Source organism: Eublepharis macularius, chromosome 13, assembly GCF_028583425.1.
Source record: "Eublepharis macularius isolate TG4126 chromosome 13, MPM_Emac_v1.0, whole genome shotgun sequence".
Taxonomy (NCBI): Eukaryota; Metazoa; Chordata; class Lepidosauria; order Squamata; family Eublepharidae; genus Eublepharis; species Eublepharis macularius.
The window spans coordinates 7,753,823-7,776,959 of NC_072802.1; the positions used below are offsets into that span (position 1 = coordinate 7,753,823).

General features: G+C 45.4%; 1 protein-coding gene across 1 annotated transcript in view; it reads right to left on the minus strand.

Annotated features, from left to right (window-relative positions):
- Positions 1–1,449: 1,449 nt before the first annotated feature.
- The window catches only part of CHIC1 (cysteine rich hydrophobic domain 1), a 44,771-nt gene continuing 23,083 nt past the window's right edge, over positions 1,450–23,137 (minus strand). The window contains exons 3-6 of the mRNA XM_054996289.1: positions 17,032–17,187; positions 15,337–15,393; positions 14,452–14,511; positions 1,450–5,873 (exon numbers count right to left, since the gene is read on the minus strand). Coding sequence (XP_054852264.1) covers positions 5,823–5,873; positions 14,452–14,511; positions 15,337–15,393; positions 17,032–17,187 — 324 coding nt within the window. The 3' untranslated portion in view covers positions 1,450–5,822. The remainder of the gene's footprint in view (positions 5,874–14,451; positions 14,512–15,336; positions 15,394–17,031; positions 17,188–23,137) is intronic.

Consider the following 23,137-nt stretch of genomic DNA (forward strand, 5'->3'; position numbering starts at 1 on the left):
TTGGAGGCATTTAAGAAGAGGCTATGTCAGAATGTCAGTTCTCAAGCCAAAGCTATGCCATGTTCTCCTGTAATAATCTGTAGTTATTTAGTTCCTCCAGGCCCAGGTGCTGCCCAGGCCGCCTATTTCCATAGGAATGAAGAATTCTTATCAGCCCGGCCGACCTTGATGTCCTCGCCTTCCCAGGCCTTCTAGACAGGACTAAGGGGGTAGGCTGGGAAGGGGTGTTTGAAGTGTTGTTACTTTCATTTTATGTGTCATTCTCAACAAAGCTTCCATTTAGCCAAGGCCTAAAATCCTTGGAATATGGATACTTTTACCTTGAGCATTTCAATAAACCTTTTGGAATCAAGGAACTTTGTGCTTCTTGCAGAAGGGGGGAGACGAACTCTAGATAACTGGGATTCCATAGCCTGACAGGCTATGTGGTCACCTGACAGCAATGATGATTCTCTGACTGAACACGAACGTACACAGATCAGGTGAGAGAGTTCATGAAGGGATGAGCCTGTGCTAGGCTCTCATGGCCCTTTCTTATATGCCAAGGGTGATGCTGATTGCCACTTTGGGGTCAGGAAGGAATTTTCCTCCAGGCCAGATTGACCGGGTATCCTGGAGGTTGTTTGCCTTCCTCTGGGCATAGAGCAGGGGTCACTGGGAAAAGGGGTGGGTGGGGGAAATAGCTGCAAACTTCCTGCAGGCTAGACTAGATGACACTCAGGATTCCTTCCAACTCTGTTTGTGTGTCTTCTCTGGAGTCAGACCACTGACCTGTCCAGATAAGGCTGTGTCTGCCAGTGACTGCTATTGGGACACAAATCTCTGGATCATTTTGTTCATCAAGGAGCTCTGTGAAACAATACAGATGCACTTGTCAGGTCTGTTGCCCACAGTCCCTCCCATCTTTCCGAATTATTGCAATCATCTTGTGTGTGTGTGTGTGTGTGTGTGTGTGTATTTTTCACACAAGCTGTCCAGCTCCTGGGAAGGCTGCGCTCTTATCTGAGATGGCTCACCACAGCAGCCTTGGGACAGCTCCTTCCTACTCTCCCACTGACTATGCCCAGCTGGTCGGGCACCGAGGGTGGGGGGGCTTACAGAGAGGGACTGAAACTTTGTAGCAAGCACTCCATACGTCATTCTCAACAAGAGACCTGTGTACAGCCAGATGCTTTTACTTGCCTCTGTGTAACCTATGGACATATATATGCTGAAGCTATGATATCTCATTAAAGAACCTTAACTCAAGAGAGCTTGGATTTCTTGTTGCAAGGGGTGGGAGTCAACTTCAATGTATCCTGTTCTCCATAGACTGACAGCACTCTTCTTTACAATGACCCACACTTACCTATTCCCAAGAAGCAATTCTGCACAAAAAGGTCTAAAATTTTCCCACAGTGGATAAAGGGTCAGTCAATGCATGAAGCTGTAGACACAACACTTATTTACACTTTTTATTTCAAAAACTTCAAGGCATGAGATTCTATTAAAAAAGTGGCTATTTACTTTGTAAACAGAATAGAAGTGTTAAAGACTTAATTAAAAATGTACACAGTTTAAATCAAGAAACACTGAGTTACAAATGTCTGAACCATAAACAGAAAAATGCACAAAAGTTGCCAAACATGAACATATTATATGCAACACTGCTTACTAAAATGACCATACATTGAGTATCAACACACTGATTCCCCCCCCCCCCTTATTGCTCAGTGCTGCTCGTGTTTTCAGATTACGGTGATAATAATTCAGTGTCAGGACACTAAGATGCAATATTCACACAGTTAAGCATGTGGAGTTTCCTACTTCTTCTGCATGAGAACATCTGCTTATACTGGAGTGTGGTAAGTTTACTAAAACTGTGTTGCAGTCTGAAGGGGGGAGCAGGGAATGAAAGCAGCAGACGCATCCCGTTTCACAGTATTTTGACATGCTTGAGTCTCTGATGACCAGGACTGTATTGGACCATTGGCAAATTGCTGTTGGCCTCACAATCACTGTCTCCCAATACTGCAAGACTGAGTCAAAACTCAGCCACCAAACCCATTGAAAAAAACAAGACGGTATACTTCTGGACTGCAGCACTTCACATATATTTGTTAAAATTTTTACATATAGTACAAGAGCACAGCAGGGAGAATATGCTCCCCCCAAATTTGCATCACTCCATGTAAAGACTTGTTTTTTTAATGTTGAGTGTTTCTATAGCACCCCTGCCTGCAGCTTGAAGTGGTACAGCTCAGAAGTCTGCTATTGCCAAGACTTGACAGATGCACCATCTGGGGCAATGACTAGAATTCTCCAAGCCTTCCGAGGGGTCAACATGAGGAAATGGTTTGGGGTTTCTGCTCTGCTAAAGCAATACTGCAATATTCATATTCATCTCTCCACATTATTTTCTGTTTTGCTGAAATAATACAAGATCTTTCCCCACAAACTGGGTGTGTTTCTATAGATCTACTTAACAACTGGAAAACTGAAAAAGAAAACAAAATACTTATCACTGGAGAGGGGAGCCGAGAGCCCAACTGCAGAAGCAGGTGAGTTGAGGCGGTGAGGGCAGTGCCGTGGGAACCCCTAGAGGTCAGCTCTAGAATCTCTTGCAACATCATGGAGTGGGAGTGAAATGGATAAAATGCACCAACTCCTCTGCAATACCTCGAGAAATCTAGGGGTATCTCAGGACTGTGGAATACATCTACCTGGGACAGTGGAACTCGTTAACTTTTAGCCTGCTGGCAACTTGCTCTGTTCAGGAAAACTAACTCAGAGTTACAAGGGACAGATAACCAGGTCATTAACTGCAAAGAAGGGACTCTTTTCAGAACTTCGCTACATGCTGTAAAGTTGGATATACCTCAAAAGTAGCAAAGGTATGCATTGTAGCCATACCCTATATCCCTTGCAATTTACAGGACAGGGTCCACATGGTTTCCCATTGCAGATGACTTACAAAGGGGTTATTTGTGGGGGTGGGGGTGGTGTCATACTGCATAAATAAACCATACATTTTACTAGACAAGACACAAAATGGACCAGGAAACAATTATGAAATGTGATGCTCACTGGGTCAACAACAAAACACTGCATGCTATTATGTATAGCAACACTGGAGTACATTTACTGTATTTGAAACATTTTGTAAGAATTTGGCTTTTGCACATTTTCATGGGTTGTTAGTACAACCCCTGCGGTAGGCAACAGTTTTATTTCCATGGAGTTTTGAAGACCTATTCATGCTTTAACCTTGGCCAACAGCAAGATCTGTACTTATTCTTAAAAAAAAAAAGGTGGGTGGGGGGGGAGGGTAGCAATGCCTGGTCATGCCCAGAGGAGTCACTTAAGGACAACATGATTAGGGTTGGGCTTTCCAGTCAATTTGGTTTTTGGAAGTGCAAGTCTTAGATGAAGACCTCTGCTGCCTGAAAGGAAAGCCTGGCTCAGTGGGGGTTAAATTATTTGAAACCCAAATTTCTGTCGTATCCACTGAACAACACCCTGACCCTGCACATTACAGCTAAAAAACCAATTGGACGGATAGTATTCATTGCAAGGAGTATCAAACACATGCTTGTCCTGACTGCGGAAGAAGATCCGAGAGACTCGCCCTCTCATCGAAGAAGGCTGAGAACTCTTCAGCGCTTTTGGGAGCGATCGTTCAAAGAGCACCAGGACTCAGGAAGCCGGGAAGAAATATCTTACTCTAGTTGGCAATATATCACTCTCACACCACCACTGATGATGATGATGATGATGGGAAACCCCCCGTTCTTTTGTTTTGCATCATATATTTGGCTTTGGAAGAATCTGCTTTCTAACCCTAACCTTCTAAAATGCTGCAGAAATATGGCTGCATAATAAAAAGTCCAAACTGTGAGCAGCAAACAGCAGCATATTAGTGTGTTAATACTTGATATTCCATTAAAAAAACCTGGACCATTTGCCATCAGAAATTTGCTCCAGGGCAGGAAGCATGCATGTTATGCTAATACTGGAAGGCTTCAATTTCAAAGCTGGTAGTTACACTGAGTATACAGTTTCCTACTTGTGGCTGTGCTAAAGAGCTCCCCCTCAATGATGTTCTTAAGATCACAGCTTCCACAGGTCCTCCAATGCCCACCGAGAACTCCTGAAGAGCCAAGAATTCCCCATTCATCTACATTCTGTGGCAATAGTGCACACGCAAGAGGAACGCACGAGAGGTGCCCCTGCCGTTCAAGTGAATTGGGGTGCTACTGGGGCGCAGGTGCAGTGGTGCTTTGGTGTGCTCTTTGCTAGCCAGGACCGCAAGGGGGACCCCACTCTTTTTATTGCTTCTGCTGTGGCAGCAGAAACTGCTGAGGAGTTTCTGGCTGCCTAGTTCTCTGCCCCCATCCTGCACTCCAGAGTCTTTAAACAGAAGTGGCCGTATTTGCTCAGAATGACCAAGTCCGCTGCAGCCGTTTCCCAATAGTGATCCTCTTCAAATAACTTCCAAACTGGAGCAAAGTGAAAATAATTAATTAAATGTGTTTTCAAGATCACTGCTTGGCCTAGAAAACTCCTTGGATGGAAGGATACTGAACATATATTCATCTGGTAGCTTATGAAATCTGCCATGCCATGCCAGTAGTATACTCTGCTCAGATTTTGGTGGAATACCTTTGCAATTTTAAATAATAATCATTGGGAAAGACCCCAACACTTACCATTAAATTGTAACAAATCAAGCAAATGATTTACTTTTGTTTGCTTTTAAGTAAAAATACACTCGTTAGTAGTCCAAAGGAGGCTCACTGGCATTTTTAATTTTTTTCCCCATTCTCGGAGAGCAGACCCTCCCCCCACCACACACCAGATCTCAAACTGCCTTTGGAAGGCCTCATATTTGCAAAAATAGTTTGGTGAGAAACACAAGCCCCCCCGCCCGCCCGCCTCCCAAGTCGCTTCATGGTTCTTTAGATTCCACATACATAAACATTTAAAGTTAGGCTTCCAGATATCGTGGTCATACCTCCAGGCACAGAAATGAGGGACACATTTTTGCATTCATTTACTAACAAAGTGCACCTGAGCCTGACATTTGGTAGTTAAGACCAATCCATTATGGCTTTGCCACAAAATGGCAAGTGAATGGGTCTGTATAATCAGAAAGATGCTTACAGATGTCATTCATCATAAAATTAAGCATAACAGTTGGCAAAACAACAGGAGTTATATTACATTTTGTAAACCTTGGTATCATACCACACTTTACATTATGCAACGAAGCAATATTTACAAATCCATTGTGTGTAAAAGCAACTGATACCCCCCCCCCCCTCCACCCCAGGAAAACGGAACAATTTTGCAAGTGCAAGACGAAACCAGTGCAGCTCCATTGCAAGTCTTATGCAAGCAGATTATCGTAGAAGTATTACTAATTACTGTAAGCTAACCTTGACCATTTCTGCTGAGCATTCAAAGGAGGAGTGTGACGCTGTAACTGATACACAACATGGATGCTGAGTCAGGATGGAAAACAGACAGTGAGCTTGGACATTAATAAGGCAGCATGCTCAGAACAAGGCTTCAAGCAGCATTGAGACTATATTCTTAGTGGCAATTTTTATCAGTTACTGTTAAAAAAACTGGAGTGCACATACAAGCCTCATTATTTAACATAAAAAATGTGCAAATTGTTTTCTTCTTAAAACAAAAGAAAGTAACATAGCAAAGAAGATATTCTACCTAAGAACATATTTTTTAAAAATCACAGCAAAGTAGACCATCTTCTCTCCAACATCCCCTACAAGGCACTATGGGTAGGAAATGACAGGTAACATGAAAGATAACACTGCTCTTCAGTCAGGCCGAAATATGGGATATTTTGGTAAGAATTCTATTAGTATTACCTACAGGAAGGGAAAAAAATATAAAGATACGTTAACCAGCACATTAATCTCTTTTGAGCTTAGAACATTTGATATACGTTTGAATTTTATGCCGGGATGAAATAAGTCCAAGAAGTTTAAACTTTTTCTCTACACATCACGTAGGAACTTCTTCCTTGAATCCCCAGAGGCAAGTTTTCATCTCTTAAGTGGACAACCAAGAGGGACAGCATTTGTCCCAGACAGGAGGCCCCTGTGTCTCAGGGTAGATGAACATGGCATGACTGGCTGCTGCTTTGCCTCTGCAAAAGCTCTGCTTCCATGAAAGGAACAAAGCTTCCTTTCAATTTGAGCCTCTAATATTAAAAAAACAAAATAAAAAACACAAGAGTAGGGAAGTCATTTAGCAATGAAGCACACCATATCATGTGCTATAGACATCTGATTTGTGCATAGTTAAAAATATGTAATAAATCAGCCATGGCTCATTTACCAAGAATTCCAAGATGGTCACAGTTAAACATCAGAAAATCAATCATTTAAGAATTAAAAAATGAACAAAGGAGCATGACTGCTGCAGTGATTTCAACTTCCTTTCTGCAAACTTGAGGACTAATCATTTCTTTATTTAAATTATTTATAGTCTGCCTTTGTCACTGGGACTCAAGGCTGATTACACAGAGTAAGTCAATACAACTAACATAATGGGTCATTCAATAAACAATGCAATAAGATATGTATTGTAGAAATCTGGAATCAACCATAAACTTGAAATCAGAACTGAAGTAAAACAGAAGTATTAACACAACATGTTAAACAATGCAGAAATTTACATAGTAGGGTCCTACAAGCAACATGAGCTGTAGTAGAGACCACAATCCCTAAAATGACTTTCTAAACCATTCTGTACAGTAGTAAAGAGTCCAGTAGCACCTTTAAGACTAACCAACTTTATTGTAGCATAAGCTTTTGAGAACCACAGCTCTCTTCGCCAGATAGATTGTCAGAGCTGTGGTTCTCAAAAGCTTATGCTACAATAAAATTGGTTAGCGTTAAAAGTGCTACTGGACTCTCTACTGTTTTGCGACTACAGACTAATATGGCTTACTCCTCTGGATCTATTCTGTACAGTATAACCCTATTACATGTTTGTAGGAAAGCCCTCTTGAATAATTCCAATGTGCAGAATCTGCAGAAAGTCAGAACAGGGCAGACCCCTTCCTGACCTGTCAGGCTGGCCATTCCATAAGGGGGGGGGCACAACAGGGAAAGGGACTTTGGACTTACTATGAAGGTTCCCTCTATTTGAGGTAGAAGAGGACATCCTGATACTTGGGTACTCCTTCTCCCAAGACCCCTGGAGGCATGAAATTCCTTCCCTGCCTCTGAGAAGAGGGAGGGCCCTGCCTTCCCTCAGTTCAGACTTCCAGAGCTTTCCACTGAAAACCACAAAGTGTGGCATTGTTTGTTGTCCTCAAACAGAATTTAATCTGCAGATTAACGCAGGTAAAGGGCAAACCCAAAATGGGCCAACCTCTTTTCAGGATAAAAGAACATTTAATAACAAACTGTATCAGTGAGAGTGGTGGTGGTGGAAATGGTTAGAACATATGACAAGAAGGCTCATAACTGTCATGTCTGTGCCTCATCCACGCCATTACTTGATGCTGACCTGTTGTTCTGAACCAGTTTCATGCTATAATTTGATGTCATATTGCCAGTGCCATAACTGCTTTGCTTTCACAGACTTACTGAAGCTGCAGGTGCCTTATCTAACAGCTTTGGGAGCTCTCAGTGCTTCTGACCTTGTACACTGCTCACTCCCATATACTGCTATGTTTCAACTTTGATCTCTTGCTTTCTCAGTGTCTAGACTTGATAGTAAAAATATGTGAGACGTTCTCAGGTCGGGTTCGCGCCAAAAGTCCTGTTTTACTGATGGGAGGGGGAAGGAGTAAATGTGTGTGTTAAGATGAAGGCTTTTCCCACATATGCCATTCCTGTCAACCTGTTCTTACTGCTTAGTTGCTTACCTTGCTTCTGAGTAATTCTATGGACATATCTGTGGAAATTATCTGATTCCCGAATAAAGCCTTCTAACCAAGAGCCTGGATTCTTGCTGTGATGGTACAGGGGTCTACCTGCCATAGCCTGTCATCCATAGCCTGACAATAACATGGGTAAGGGCGGGCCCAGGATGTCTTCCTCTACCTCAAATAGAAGGAACCTCCATGGTATGCCCACAGGTCCTTTCTCATTTGCAGAGAGGAGAACATCCTAATGTTTGGGATGTCACGAAGCGCCCCCCAAAATGGGTGGGCAGCGTTCTGTCTTTGATCCTCTTACATCACCTATTGAAGAACTCGCCGCCCTACGGCTGCAGCGGCCCATGCATAAAGAGACCATTTCGTAATGGCGTACAAAGGTGGACGTGGCTGCCCAAGTGGCTGCTCGGCAGATATCCAGAGTTGGCACACTGGAGTGAAAAGCAGCCGTGATGCCTGCACTTCTGGTTGAGGGGGCTATTAATCTTTCTTTAAGCCCTTGGGAAGTTTAAGCCAAGATGATGCACTGATAGATGCTTTGGTCACCTTCCTACTATTGGCTACTGGATGGCATGCAAGAGACCATCTGATCTCTGGACTGAAGCTGTATGTTTAACGTAGATACATACGGCTCTTCACAGATCTAAGGTATGCCAGTTCTCCTTGGGATGTGATGGATTTGGGGCAGAAAAATGGAAGGTGCACCTCCTGAGACCTGTGGAACACCAAATTCACCTTTGAGATGAATGAAGGGTCTAGTCAGAAAAACATCATTCTTTTGATAGCCTTTAGCAATAGACAGAGCTCCCAACTCTGGCAAAGGAGATGGCCATAAGGAACTGATCTTAAGTGTGAGGAACCTAAGAGATACCTTTCATAGTGGCTCAAATGGAGGTTTTGTAAGTGCTTGGAGAACCATATGAAGTCTCCAGGAAGGAAAACAGTGAATCACTGGTGGGTTGGAAAAAGTTGCTCTTCTGCGGAAATGCTTGACAGCTGGGTGGCATGAAAAAGGACTGCCTCCAACTGGAACCAGAACAGAGGCCAGGGCTGCTACCTGTCTACAGAGCATGTTAGCTCTAAATCTCTGCTTGAGTCCAACTTGTAAGAAGGAAAGGATGGTGGGGACATCAGCTGCCATCACAGTCTTGCATTTCCTTCGGTACTATCTGACAAATGCCTTCCAGGAGCAGTTACATATCCTTTCTCTTGATGGTTGTTTGTTAGCGTTAGTCCCACTGTAGTCTTTACAACATGTACAGAGAACCTTAGATCTAGAAGGCCTTGCCGCTCAATCTCCAAGCAAGCAGCAGCCAGACTGGGTCTGGAAACATACCAGTCCCTGTGACCGAGAGTCTGGCAGGACTGGAAGGGTGCTGGGAGGCTGGATCGAGAGTGCAATCAGGTCCAAACCAGGGTCCTCAGCCAACGTGGTGCCAGGAAGATCACTTCTGCCCTCTCTTGCTTGAGCTTGTGCAGCATTCTGGGGATCAGCAGGATTGGAGGCAAGACATAAAGCAGTCCAGGAGGCCACCTGGGTAGGAGCGCATCGGTCTTCCCTGCTTCTGGACTGTCGTAATGAGAGCAGAAATGCTCTGTCTTCTCATTGAGGGGAGAGGAAAGAGGTCTGCACAGGGCTCATCAAACAGATGAGTTATTTGTTTGACCAGAATCTGGAAAAGGGACTACTTCCCTTGATCCATTCAATCCGACTGAGCCAATCAGCATATTGGAGGCACCATTGATGTACTCCACTTGGAGAGATAGTAGGTGCCTTTCTGACCATTTCATGATCAAGGTTTCTTCCTGTTGAAGTGTCTGGGATTATGTGCCCCCGACTGATATGAGCCTTGGCTGCGGTGTTGTCTGTTTGGACGCAAACATGGAGGCACTGAGATGTTTTCAGAAAGAATTTTTGTGCCAGGAAAACTGTCCTGAGTTGCAAGAAACTGATGCCCATTGCTTGTTCTGAAAATGGGCATGTTCCTTGGGTCTGGCCCAAGGTGCAGTGGACTCCTCAACCTGAGAGGCTTGCATCTGTGGCAATCAGAAAGTCTGTCTCTGGATGGATCTCTCTGCCTTTGATTAGATGTGAAGAGATGGTCCACCAATGAAGAGAACTCCACAGCTGCAGATCAACTCTATGTCTCAAGTAGTGTTTGAGGGCAACTGACTGCTGGTGAGGGAGCAAGAACCACTGAAGGTCCCTGGACTGCACTCAGGCCCATGGGACTGTGGCAATGGCGGTAATCATGGATCCCAGAAGTTGTGACAGGAACATTATGTCCTCTGAGTTCGAAGCAATGACCACATTCACCACACTCTTTGGCTCTGCTACTTTTTTTCATGCGGACTGAATCAACAATTGCTCCTAGATGAGTCACCACCTGCAAAGGACACAACTGGATGTTTTCAAAGTTGATGAGGATGCTGTGTGAGAACAGATGTTGGATAATAGACTGTACATCCTGAAACACTTCTCCACTGAAAGAAACTGTTAAGTAGGTCATCCAGGTAGGGGTGTACATGGATACCCTTGGATCTGAGGCCTGCTATAAAGGCAACCATCACCTTCGTCAACACCGCTGGGGCCAATGCCAATCCAAAGGACAGGCACTGAACTGGTAGTGATCCATTTCCCAAGCGAAGGGCAGGTACTTCATGTGTGGGGGGAAAATTGGGACATGCAAGTAGGCCCCCTGGAGGTCTATGTATGCCATGAAGTCCCTTGCTACAATCGCCTCTGCAATTGGTTTTAATGACTCCATCTTGAATTTTTTGTATGCAACAAATTTGTTGAGGAATTTTAGGACCAAGATGGCCCTCTATCCTCGTTCTCTTTGGGACCAGTAAAAAAGATGGAGTAATGCCTGAATACCTTTGATGCAAGGGGACGAGCCCCATAGCAGCAATTTTTAGGAGGTGAGGGATGGCCTCTTGAATGCCACTTATAGTTTTTCTGGATCGCTGGAACAAGGGGATTGTATGAAACAACTGTGTGGGAGTAGACAAACTCAATGCTGTAAAGTGTTGTATCCAGGCACTGGACGGTGATGCAGTCCAGTTCTGCCAGAAAAGTTGACGTCTACCCTCCCTACACACACACTGGTGGGGACTTGGTGTCGGGGGTGCTGTGTGTGGGGTTTGTCGCCCCTGTAGCCTGAGTTTTGGCAGAGTGGCCTGAGAGTTTGACCTGAAGGAAGATTTTGGCTTGGATCAGGTCAATCTTCTATAGTCTGAATGAAATCTGGGGAGAGTCTTGTAGTTGCAACAGGATTGAGGATTCAGCCCCTTCTGCTGTCTGTCTTCTTCCTTAGAGGAAAAGGGCATGGCCTTCTTTTTTATCCTTGGTACCTATGAGGACAGCATCCAAAGTACTGTCCAACAGCTTACCCCCTAGGAAAGACCATGTGGTTATATTAGCCTCAGATGTGGCATCCACGGTCCAGTTTTTTAACCTTTTTACCACTACAGTTGAGGCCATAACCTTTAAGGAAAAACTTCATAGAGTCCAAGCCAGCATCAGCAATGAAAGTTGCAGCACTCTTTGCCCTGCAGAGGTAGCCAGTGAGCTTCCTTGACAATTCAGGGGGGTATCCTCAGAAGTTTGGAAAGTTGCATAATGGAGGCTGCAGCCATGAGTGAGGAGGCTGCAAAGGCTAACAGAAAAAGCCATCACTTCATGAGCTTCGCGTAGCACGGCCTCAATTTTTCTATCTGTGGAATCTTTCAAGGAGCTTCCCCTCCTTCACATAAGGCCATGCCTGAGGCCAGACGTGCTCCTGGAACATCCACAACAGGGATTCTGGGGAGGAGGGAGACCTTGGGAGGGAAGGAGTATAGTTTCTGGGCATGTGAAACTGCAGGCAAGAAGGTTCAGCCCGTTCCTCCTTGGCCCCTCTGCAGAAAAGGCAAGGAATGGGGAAGGTAGAACCCAAAATTTGGGACATACTCAACACCTCTGTGGTCTCATCTTCTTTATCCTCATCTGGCTCAGGGTCCCCTTTGGGGATAAAGAGATAGAGGATTTCTCATGATGAGTGAGAAAACAGTTGATTATGAGACTGAGGGGCCTCCTGAGGTGGGTCTCCCTCCAAAAGTTCCCCCCTCCTCTCTCTTGGAGTCAGATCTGGAGTGCTCAGAATCAGGGTTGCAGACCCCCTCCCCCGCTGGGAAGATCTTGGAGAAGAATCCCAGGGATAGGAGGTGGGTAAGCTTTTTTACGCTGCTTTATGAGACCAGGGGGGTTTCCTGGTAACTTAAAGCTGGTCTGCAAGAGAGTCCTGGGCCCACTGGGCAGCCTGTCTCTTAGGAGGAATGCAGGTGGTGGTGGTGGAGAAACGGAAGAGTTGAGAGTGCTCTGTTCTGATAGTCTCCTCATGAAAGAAGTTGGTCAGCCACTGCTGAAAATCTGGTGGGGCAGCAAATACATCCGCCCCCATCCCAAGGGGCTCGAGGAAGGAGGATTAACCTGTTCACTTACCACCTCCTGATCAGTCTGTGTGAGAGCTGCAGAGGCAGTGGCAGCTGATGCAGACTGCTTGCAACGGCTGCAGCAGAGAGCTATAGTTTTCCCACCAAAACTGCAACCAGCCTGAGTATTTTCAGTTTCAGCCTGTTGCTCCATAGTGTTGCTTTTAGCAGCTAATTTGCTCCTCCACTTTTGTTTAGGCCGGGTCAGGTCCTTTGGCATAATGGCTCCAAGGTCGCTTTCTTGGAATGTATATGACATTATCTGCAGGGGTTGTGGCAGTGAGTCACTACAACAGAGGTGGAATGGGGTAGGCGAAGACCAAATGAACTTCCTTTCTCTTCCAAACAAAGCTAGGGGAAAGGAAAAAACAAATGCTGATGGCATAGTAGGAAAAAATGACCTCAGCTCCAGAGAAAAAAAAAGGCCAAAAGGCAGTCAGAGCTCCAGCAGAGTCTTACACTGACAGAGGCAGGAAAAGAACTGAAAAGAGGTCCTTCCAATCGTCGAGGGGGGGGGGGGGGAGGAATTACCTAATATCCTGCCTCCAGAGATCATGGGAGAAGGAATACCCAAGCATCAGGATGTCCTCTCCTCAAATGAGAATGAACGTGTACGGGCATTTGCTCTTTTTGTCCATTCACAGGTTGGCACCAGCAGAACACCCTGATCAGAAGAGTGAAGCTGTCGTGGCGCAGCACAGGGGAGAGGTGATCTCACAGATATGAGGGACCAAGGCCATGAAAGGCTTTGTATGTGATAGCCAAGATATTAAATCGACCTGGTAACTGATGGACAGCCGATGGAGTGACTGCCAAACAGTCACCCTGGAACCAAGAACTGCTTTCACTTGTCGCTGCATTAACTTGTTTCTCCAGCAGTGCTGCTGCATCCGGTATATCCCCAAGGCTCTTAACTGAGTCAGCAAAGGTCAGCTGAACTCCATCAAAAGTGAGGAGCACAATGTCCTTTGGGATCTCTGCTTTCCTAACTCAGTCTTTTTAGGGTTTAGTTTCAATTTATTTACTTTAACCAATTAAAACCACAGCATCCAGCTAGCAATTCAGGACCTCTACTGCATCACCAGGAATTAGGATAAGGATGTACAGAGATGCAGGCTGTACAGCATATTGATGACAATCAACCCCACAACTATGAATGATTTGTCCTAAGGCCTTTACATAGAGATTGAAATGCATGGGGGACAGGATTATGTCAAAGCACATCCCCGAGACCTACTTCTGCCTTCAAATGCTTCAGCGAGATGACATGGCCCTCTGCATCAAAAACTGCAGATGAATCCAAAAGGAGTAACAAAGAGGTATGACCTTTGTCTATACTCAGAGGGAGATCATCGACTGAAGCTAGCAGGGCCAGCCATCTCCCATATCTTGGCCTGAAGCCAGTCTGAAAACCTAAAAGTGATAGTTGAGCCCTCTGTAATTTTAAAAGGTCCAGTGGGTTGCCCAGCTGTATTTCTGGCCCCGTGATGATCATACTTGCTTTCCAGAGTAAAGCAAACCAGAATCATGACGGACAGATAGCCCCACAGGAAAAAGGGCAGCACAACAGGCAGACCCTTGAGTTCGTTTGAAGGACGCATTTCTACTGCCGCTGTATAAAGCGGGTGACTGCTCACCCTACAGCCAGAGGACCATTTCAGGTTTCCAAGCAAAGGAGGGAGGAAAGTTGCAGCGGAGGTTTTGGTTCTACAACCAAATGTTCAATATGAAATGGTCCTTTATTTAAGGAGCGTTTTCAGCAAATGCAGGATACCTACAGGAAAAACAGGCAGCTTTAGAAGAAAGGCCCATTAGCAGCATGGAGACTTGGGGATAACTTTTGTAGCACATGTTAAAATAAAGCTGACTCTCCTTGGAGATGAGAAACCTGGATGGCTTCTCCCGGTTCAATGAAAAACAAGTCCCACTGATTTCATGCGACTGACTCCCAGGAATGTGGGCAGAGGACAGCAGCCTTTGGAGTCTCTTATCACTAATAAAATGACTAATTGCCCAAAGGAAAGAAAATTGGTTTCTGTAGCCAAAGACATTCTGATCACCGAAAATCAGGAAATACTTACATACTCCATCATATTGTTAGTTTCGCATTTCCGTTTACTCAACTTCCAGTGCAAACCAAGCTGTGAAACAATTGACAATATTCGACATTAATTGATATTGGTAGGAGAACCTTAAGCAGACCATTTGTTTGTCTGTTTATTGAGGGGCATCTATTCTGGAGACACACATGCACTTCAGGGCACTTCAGGATGACGAGACTGCTGCAGAGTTCTGGCCCCCTTCATTACAGATCTTCCTTTAGTTACTAGCTTAGTACCATGTAAGGCATGCCACATAAACACATTCCATGCGAGTGAGTTCCTCTTTGACTGCGAACTAGTTATAAATGTTATGTTCCAGCCTCAAGCCTGCTGCACTTTTTCTTATGTTTGGACTTTTCCCCCCTACTGCAGGAGCAGGTGGTATTTCAAGCATTAAAGCCACATGAGAAGCTCCTTACAATCTGGCAGTTTATGGGTAATCTGCATAGGATATTTGTACACGATTTTACAAGCTGGGCAGCAGCAAGTCCAATTCTCTTTTAACCAGTGGCTTGTTTTCAGCCCGCATGGATGACCGGGGACCCCTGGGCATTTCAACTCAAAAAATTTAAATGCCAGGAGCTCGTTCCCTTTATCAAGTTATATGCCCCCCACCCATGGGAGAGTAAATTCTCTAGCCACCAAACCTTACGGGCCGCTCTGTTGTTAGACTACTTTCCACAAACAGGAGCATTAAACTCTTTTGGGGGACATACAATACAAGACGTGATTTTGAGGATCTTAATGGGATTTTGTAAGCCACATAGAAAGATGTCTGGTCTAGTGATGTATCCAAAGTAAACCACATACAATTTACTTAAAATAATGGCATTCAAATATCAATAAAGTCCCTCCTTTGCTTACCTTATGATATAATCTGTTATTTTCCCATTCTAATAACTTCTGAATTGATCTTCTAGTCTAGAAAAGGAAGTCAGGATCAGGTTAGAATGTGGTTCAATTGTGTGCATGGTATCCTCAAGTCATAGCTATTTTTAGAATACGCAAGAGAAATGATTACTTGCTAACAGAGCGAGCTCTTGTGTCTGGGGAGAGATTGACGAACTCGCAGTCTGATGATATAATATGCTTTTTGGGGTGGGGAGGGGATGTCCCCAGGCCACGTCAATAGACATGCTCTAGGAGTTCTGTGTTTCTCAGAAGCTTGTGGGCATGTTCGTATCAGAAATATGGTATGTGAGGAGAGAGGGCTTAACACACACCCTCCTGTCCCATGAAATGGTGTCAGGGAGACACTATTCACCCTGTTAAGGAAACTTAACAGGTATTGATGGGCTACATGTTAAGTTTCCCAAAGACACAAATAGTGGCTCCCTTAGTTTCGGGTTGGGAAAATGGCATAGCCGGGATGTAAGCACGTCTCCCCACGAGCCAGTCCATTTTGAATGAGACTCTGAGCAAGCCTGAGAAAATCAGGGGTGGATCCAATCATCCCTCAAGAAGCCTTCCCCAAGCCTAAGGAGTTTTCCTTCAATGTAACTGGTTCTTTCTCCAATGGAAGAGCCACTCAATTTGGAGGAAGTCTCTTTAGATTGGAGGAAGGCTTCAAACTGGAGCCAAAAGGAAAGGTGGGGTATATTTTAATAAATAAACAAACAAGCTTTCTTTTGTGGATTGGTAGGACGGGTAGAATCCACCCACAGAATTCCCAGACTGTATCTATCGGCCCAAACTAAAGTGTACTGTACATTTAGACACATTCAGATACATTCAATATAGAAGAGCCACTCACATCACAGGCTGACTGGAAAGGCCAGAGCAATGGGTTGGATACAGCTAGCTTCTTCACTCAGGCTCACCCAACTCCCCTCCTTGTGACAGCCCCCTTCCCCCCGTTTTTCATCAGAAAGCAGGTTAGATACAACCTACTGATTCACATAATAGTAAAGAGTCCAGTAGCGCCTTTAAGACTAACCAACTTTATTGAAGCATAAGCTTTCGAGAACCACAGCTCTCATCAGATGCATCGTCAGCTTTCAAGAACCACAGCTCTCTTCGTCAAATGCATCATCAGCTTTCGCAAACCACTGCTCTCTTCATCAGATGCATTGTCAGCTTTTGTGAACCACTGCTCTCTTCGTCAGATGCACTGTCAGCTTTTGCGAACCACTGCTCTCTTCATCAGATGCATCGTCAACTTTCAAGAACCACAGCTGTCTTCGTCAGATGCATCGTCAGCTTTCATGAACCACTGCTCTCTTCGTCAGATGCATCGTCAGCTTTCGAGAACCACGAAACCATGGTTCTCAAAAGCTTACGCTACAATAAAGTTGGTTAGTCTTAAAGGCGCTACTGGACTCTTTACTATTTTGCAAGTACAGACGAACACGGCTAACTCCTCTGGATCTAATTCACACAGAAATGCAATGTGAAACCTCTCTAGATGGGCACAGGGGGCTGGCAGTAGTGTTCAATGTTTTACTTATTGAGGCACACAATTCAAGAAATGCTGCATTCTTTGAACAGTTCAGAAATTAAGGTGGCTGGTTAGCCACAGGCAACTCTGGCAAACACCACTGCACTGATTCACATACTTACTCTTTTGTTAAGACACACAACTGGCCACAAGCTGCATCCCAATGTGCAGCAGCAGCACAAGCAACCACAAAGAAGCCATTTTACACTGAGGGGCAGATTTTTTTTTAAACACGCATTCACACGACTGATACTGGTCTTGAATTCTTCTGGGGCGACCTGCCAAGAAAGAAAAGAAGAAGAGAGACAGATGGTGAATTTATACTGGGAACTAAACACAACTAAATATATAAAAATGGAGAAATCCTATTTTGTACAAAACAAAAGTGAAATATTCCAGGGGTCATTTAACACAATTCTGGGTGTTAAAAAGGGGTTTCAATGCAATCAGAACTAGGATTTTTATTTTTAATCAAAATACGGGAATACATCATAACAGATTGTTCTGGAAAAAAGTAATGTTTCTACTCATGTAATACCACGTTCTGCGTTGTTAACATGTCATATTTAATACTTATGCTTTATTCAGACAAAGCTCCATTTCAAAATTCTGCAATTCCTGGTCCTATTGCTTTGCTTATTAGATGTCTCATTCTATTGGTTGTGTTGGTTTCCATTGCATAATCCACCTTGAATCTCACTGGAAAAGGTGGACTATAAATGATGTAAATAAAATAAATAATAAAAATATAGATGATCATTTGATCACATGATGAGAATTTATCAAATCATCAACACTAACTGTAAACATAGTATAATATTTTTCTGCTACAGGTGTGGAAAATGGTGTTGTCTCTACCATGTGTGAAGGTTCCCGTATTTCCCACAACGGTAGATGAATTTGTCTGTTGTCACCAAATGAGGGGAGGGTTATTCTCCTGACTATAGGGTTTCATGGCTAGAATATTCTTTAGGGAACATTTTGTCTTCCTTGTTTCTCTTCTGTGGTTTGAAGCTACATTTGTTCATGCACTGCATTGATTCCCTTATTTTTCTGCCCTATGGATATCTAAAGCAGCTTACAACTTCCTCCTCTTCTCCACTGCTTCCTCACAACAAGCTTGTGAGATAGGTGAGGTGGAGAGAATGTGACTGGCCTAGGTCACCCACCAAGCTTCCATAGCAGAGTGGGTATCTGAACCTGGGTATCCCATATCCTAGTTCAACACTCTAACTACTAGACCTGTGCCAGCTGTGACATAGCATTAGCAAGAATCCAATACAGAGTTGAAGAAATGCTGAAACAGAGCATAAACAATTCAAGGATTGACATTAGACAACTACCCAGTAGGATCATACTCAAAACACAAGTAGCCCATAGGAGCACATACTTAAAGCAACAGATAAGACGTAAGGCAACAGAGGTGAAATCTATGGTTCCTGGCAGGGTTGCTGTAAGTCAACTGCAACTCGACAGCATTTTCCACCACCAAGGAAGCCAAAGGCTCTTAAACTTTAGAATTAGAAAGAATCTGACACCTTCTGGGGAAGAATGAGCCTGCCTGAAGTGGCCTACAGGGGTCAGCATCCTTCCTTCAGTTCTGAACCTCGTAAAGAGGGATCCAGACCAGAAAGGTGAAAGGAAACCAGAGATGCTCCTTACCATTTGAAGGAGCATGACTGTACTCTACGGAGCACTTCAGAGCTGTGAGGATACAGTGTGAAGGAGCACCATGTCTGCAGCTGTCATGACTGCAAAATAAAATGAAAGTCCAATGCCTCCTTAAAGACTAGCCATGAGTGGGTGGTACCAGCTAACTTATTCTAAGCTGCACTGAAAAGCTCAGTTTTTCGTGAAAATTTTTTTTCAGTTCCCTAAGTGAAAAGAAATCAACCTCCGATGACAATAAAAGCCTCAATTAAGTTTTCATCCCCCCTTTCTGCTAGGGAGCTCACGGCTGCATACACGGGACTCCTTCACATTTTATTTACTTTATTTATACCCTGCCTATTCTCTCCAATGGCAACCCACAATGGCTTACATCGTTTCCCCCTCCTCCATTTTATCCTCACTGGCCCACAATCACCCAGCAAGCTCCCATGACAAAGCAGGGATTCAAAACTGGGTCTCCCAGATCCTAGCCCAGCACTCTAACCTCTACACCACACTGGCTGTCACAACCACCCTCTGAGGAAGATGAGGCCAAACTTCGCAACTTGGGCCTTCCCAGACCTAGGCGGAAACGCTAACATCCATATCGTACAAGCTCTCTGCACATACAGTTGAGAGCACTTTCTTTTGAACAGTAAGAAAGTTAAGCACGTAATTAATATCTTCCTGGGGAAAAACAAGAAAGTCCATTTGACTGGACTGCATCCTGAACATATTTCTGAATTAAGAGAATACTGAACTTCTACGTTCTGTTCACGTATGTACCAAAGAACAGTAAAACAAGCCTGATTTTGAGGATCTTATAACGTGGTCCCTGAGACAATGATGAAAATGCTGAAGAACGGACCTTTGGACACTTACCGTGAAGGGTCCTTCTCCTCTGAGGACAGGAGGACATCTTGGGTGTTTCCTTTTGCCCAATCAGGGAGGCAGGAAGTTGAATTTTCTTTTTTCTTCCTCTTCCTGTTGGTGCCTGGAACACCCTGCTTTCCAGTTCGGGTGACTCCAAACAGCAGTAAAAGAAAGATAACAGCCTCAACACACTAAATACTGGAAGACCCTACTAAGAGGGAATAGAAAAAACTGAGAACTTAGTAAACGGACAATATAACACAGAACATTGAAAAAGTGAGAACTGTGTAACACCAGTGAGGAAAAAGGTGAACAGGTTAGCAAGAGCGAGAAACCTAGGGAGGGCAAGATGTCCTCCTGTCCTCAGAGGAGAAGGACCCTTCACGGTAAGTGTCCAAAGGTCCGTTCTCCCTCTGAGGCAGGAGGACATCTTGGGTGCTCCCAAAGCAGTTACTCTCGAGAGGGTGGGTCAAGGTTCTCGTCTTGCATCACATGTTGTAAGACTCTTCTTCCAAAGGCAGCGTCGGCGGAAGAGTAGAGGTTTAACTTGTAATGTCTAACGAATGTAGATATGTTCGACCACGTTGCAGCCCTGCAAATTTCTTCCACTGAAGCATTGTTGTGTAAGGCCGCATTTGTTGCCGCGCTCCTAATGGAATGAGCCGTGATGCCCTGAGGCAAGTCTCTGTTGCAAGCTTTGTAAGCCTCTGCGATACATGAGCGGATGTTCCTGCTGATCGTAGCGTTTGACATCTTCTTTCCTACATTTGGCGGGCATGTGTTGACAAATAAGAAGTCCGACCTCCTAAGGGGTTCGGTTCTGACCAGGTAGACCTTGAGAGCCCTGCGGACATCCAAGGTGTGCCACTCCTTCTCCTTTGGATGTGTCGGTTTGGGACAGAAGGATGGTAAGTTAAGCTCCTGCGACCTATGAAACGAAGAGACAGCCTTCGGTAAGAAAGTGGGATCCGTGCGTAGGACTACCTTGTCCATATGGAACTCGCACAGCCCCGGCTTGATGGAGAGGGCCCCAAGTTCCGAAATTCGTCTCGCTGACGTAATGGCTACTAGGAAAAGAGTCTTTAATTTCAGCCACTTCAAGGGTACCTCTCTCAAAGGCTCAAAGGGAGATTTGGTCAACGCTGACAGAACTACGTGGAGCCTCCACGTAGGGAACCGGTGCACCGTTGGAGGGCTCAGAAGGGTGGCTCCTCGCAGGAAACGTCGAATATGTGGATGTTTGGCCAGTCCAAGCCCGTCAGGGAGGAACAGTATCGAGGACAAGGCTGCGACTTGCTTGCGTAACGTGGCTGGTTTCAAACCTGCATCCAATCCGTCTTGGAGAAAGGCTAGGATCACATTCAGGTGTGGTCGGAGATGGTCAATCTTTTTCCTTCTGGCCCAGCGAACAAAGGCTTTCCAGGAGGTATTGTATATTCTTGCCGTTGATTTCTTTCTGGAAGAAAGCATTGTCTTGACTACTTGTGTCGAATATCCTAGTCTGGAAAGGTAGTGCCTCTCAATTTCCAGGCGGTCAGACACATCCAGTCCGGGTCTGGGTGCAGGATCGGACCCTGATGTAGCATGCCCGGGGTGATGGGGAGATGGAAGTGAGGAAGAACAGCTAGCGATTGTAGGGAGGAAAACCAAGGTCTCCTGGGCCACCATGGGGCGATCACTATTACTTCCGCTGTCGAGTCCGCAATTCTCCTCAGTAACTTTGGAAGAACTGGGAGGGGAGGAAATGCGTACAGCAGACCCTCTGGCCACGGTGAGGTTAAGGCATCTATCCCTTCTGCTAGAGGGTGAAAGAACCGAGACAAAAATCGAGGGGTCTGCCGGTTCAGGTGGGTCGCGAATAAGTCCATTACCGGAAGGCCGAATCTGTCTGTGATCAGGAGAAACGTTTCCTGATTGAGTGACCACTCCCCTGGTTGAATGGTCTGACGGCTTAGCCAGTCTGCTTGCAAATTGTCCGTCCCCTTTATGTGTTCCGCCTGAATAGATGCTAAGTGCGTCTCTGCCCACGAGATGATCCTCATCGTCTCCTTGTGCAGCCTGGAAGACTTGGAGCCGCCCTGCTTGTTCAGGTATGTCTTGGCGGACACGTTGTCTGTCCTGATCAGGACATGCTTGCCGTGGATCAATTCGGAGAAGTGGAGTAAGGCCAGGCGGATCGCCCTGACCTCCAGTAGATTGATAGGAAGCCGAGACTCCTCCACACACCAAGTCCCCTGAGCTGGGCGGTCGTCCAGGGTCGCTCCCCAGCCGGACAGGCTGGCGTCCGTGAACAGCTGAATTCTCTGAGGGTTGAGGAACGACTTGCCTTGACGGAGATTGGCCATTACAGTCCACCATCTGAGGGCCTCCTTCACCGTCCATGGAACCTTGACCAAACAGTCTGTCCTGGCCATAATATGACGTTGATGCGGGCGCAGAAAATTGAGCAGAGCCCGGGAGTGGAAACGACCCCAATAGATTGCTTCGCATGCTGCCACCAACGTGCCCATCAATTTCGCAAGTCTCAACAAGGACGTCGACTGCTCCTGGATCACGGACTTGACCAGGTCCTTGGTCTTTAGTATTTTTTCTTGAGGTAACCGGATAAGTCCCCTCCTGGTGTCTAGGATCATGCCCAGGTGATGTATCGACTGAGACGGGCTCAAGGAACATTTGTCCAGGTTGACCAGAAAACCGTATGATTGTAGGCACTGAATTGTTGTCCAGGTGTCCTGAGTTGCTTGGCTCCTGGAGGTTGCTCTCAATAGAATATCGTCCAGATACGGATGGACGTGGATGCCGGCCTCTCGAAGACGCCCGATGGGATTGATCAAAATCTTGGAAAATACCCTGGGAGCTGTGGCGAGGCCGAAGGGTAGGGCTCTGAATTGGAAGTGGCGACCGGCGACGCAGAATCTCAAGAAACGCCTGTGTGAGGGGTGAATAGGAATGTGTAGATACGCCTCGGTGAGATCTATAGATGTCATGAATTCCCCTTCGCGAAGAGCCTCCGATATGGACCGCAGTGTCTCCATCCGGAAGTGCTTCAGATGAATGAACTGGTTGACGAATTTTAGGTCCAGGATTGCCCTCCAGTCTCCGTTCTTTTTGGGGACTGTAAAGAAGATGGAGTAGACTCCAGATCCTGACTCGAGATGACTGACTGGCTCTATCGCTTGGATTTCTAAGAGATGCTGAATGGCCTTGAATGTGATCTGCTTTTTCTTTGGGTCTTTTCGGAGTGGAGATCTGAGGAAACGATCTGGTGGGATGGACTTGAATTCTATTACGTAACCTTGAGAAACAACTTTGATGGCCCACGCGTCCGCGAGGTTCTCCTCCCAAGCCCTTAGGAAATGATGTAGTCTCCCTCCCACCGGAAGACGTTGCGAGTCAGGATTTAGGGGCCTTGGAATCGAAAACCTGTCGGTCCCCCCTTTGTTGAGACGTCTTGTAGGATCTGGTTCCAAAGGAGGTCTTTCTGTGGTTTGGCTTAGGTGAGTTCCAGGAGGATCTCTTATTGTCCCGTCGAAATCTGGGAAGCACTTGGTGAGAACGAAAGGACTGGGAGCTGTAAACGCGCTGATCCGACCTCTTGATCGTCTTAGGGAGGGCCTTCTTCTTGTCGCGCGTCTCCACCAATACCTTGTCTAGGGGCTCGCCAAAGAGCTTGTCCCCCTGGAATGGGTAAGCCATGAGTATAAA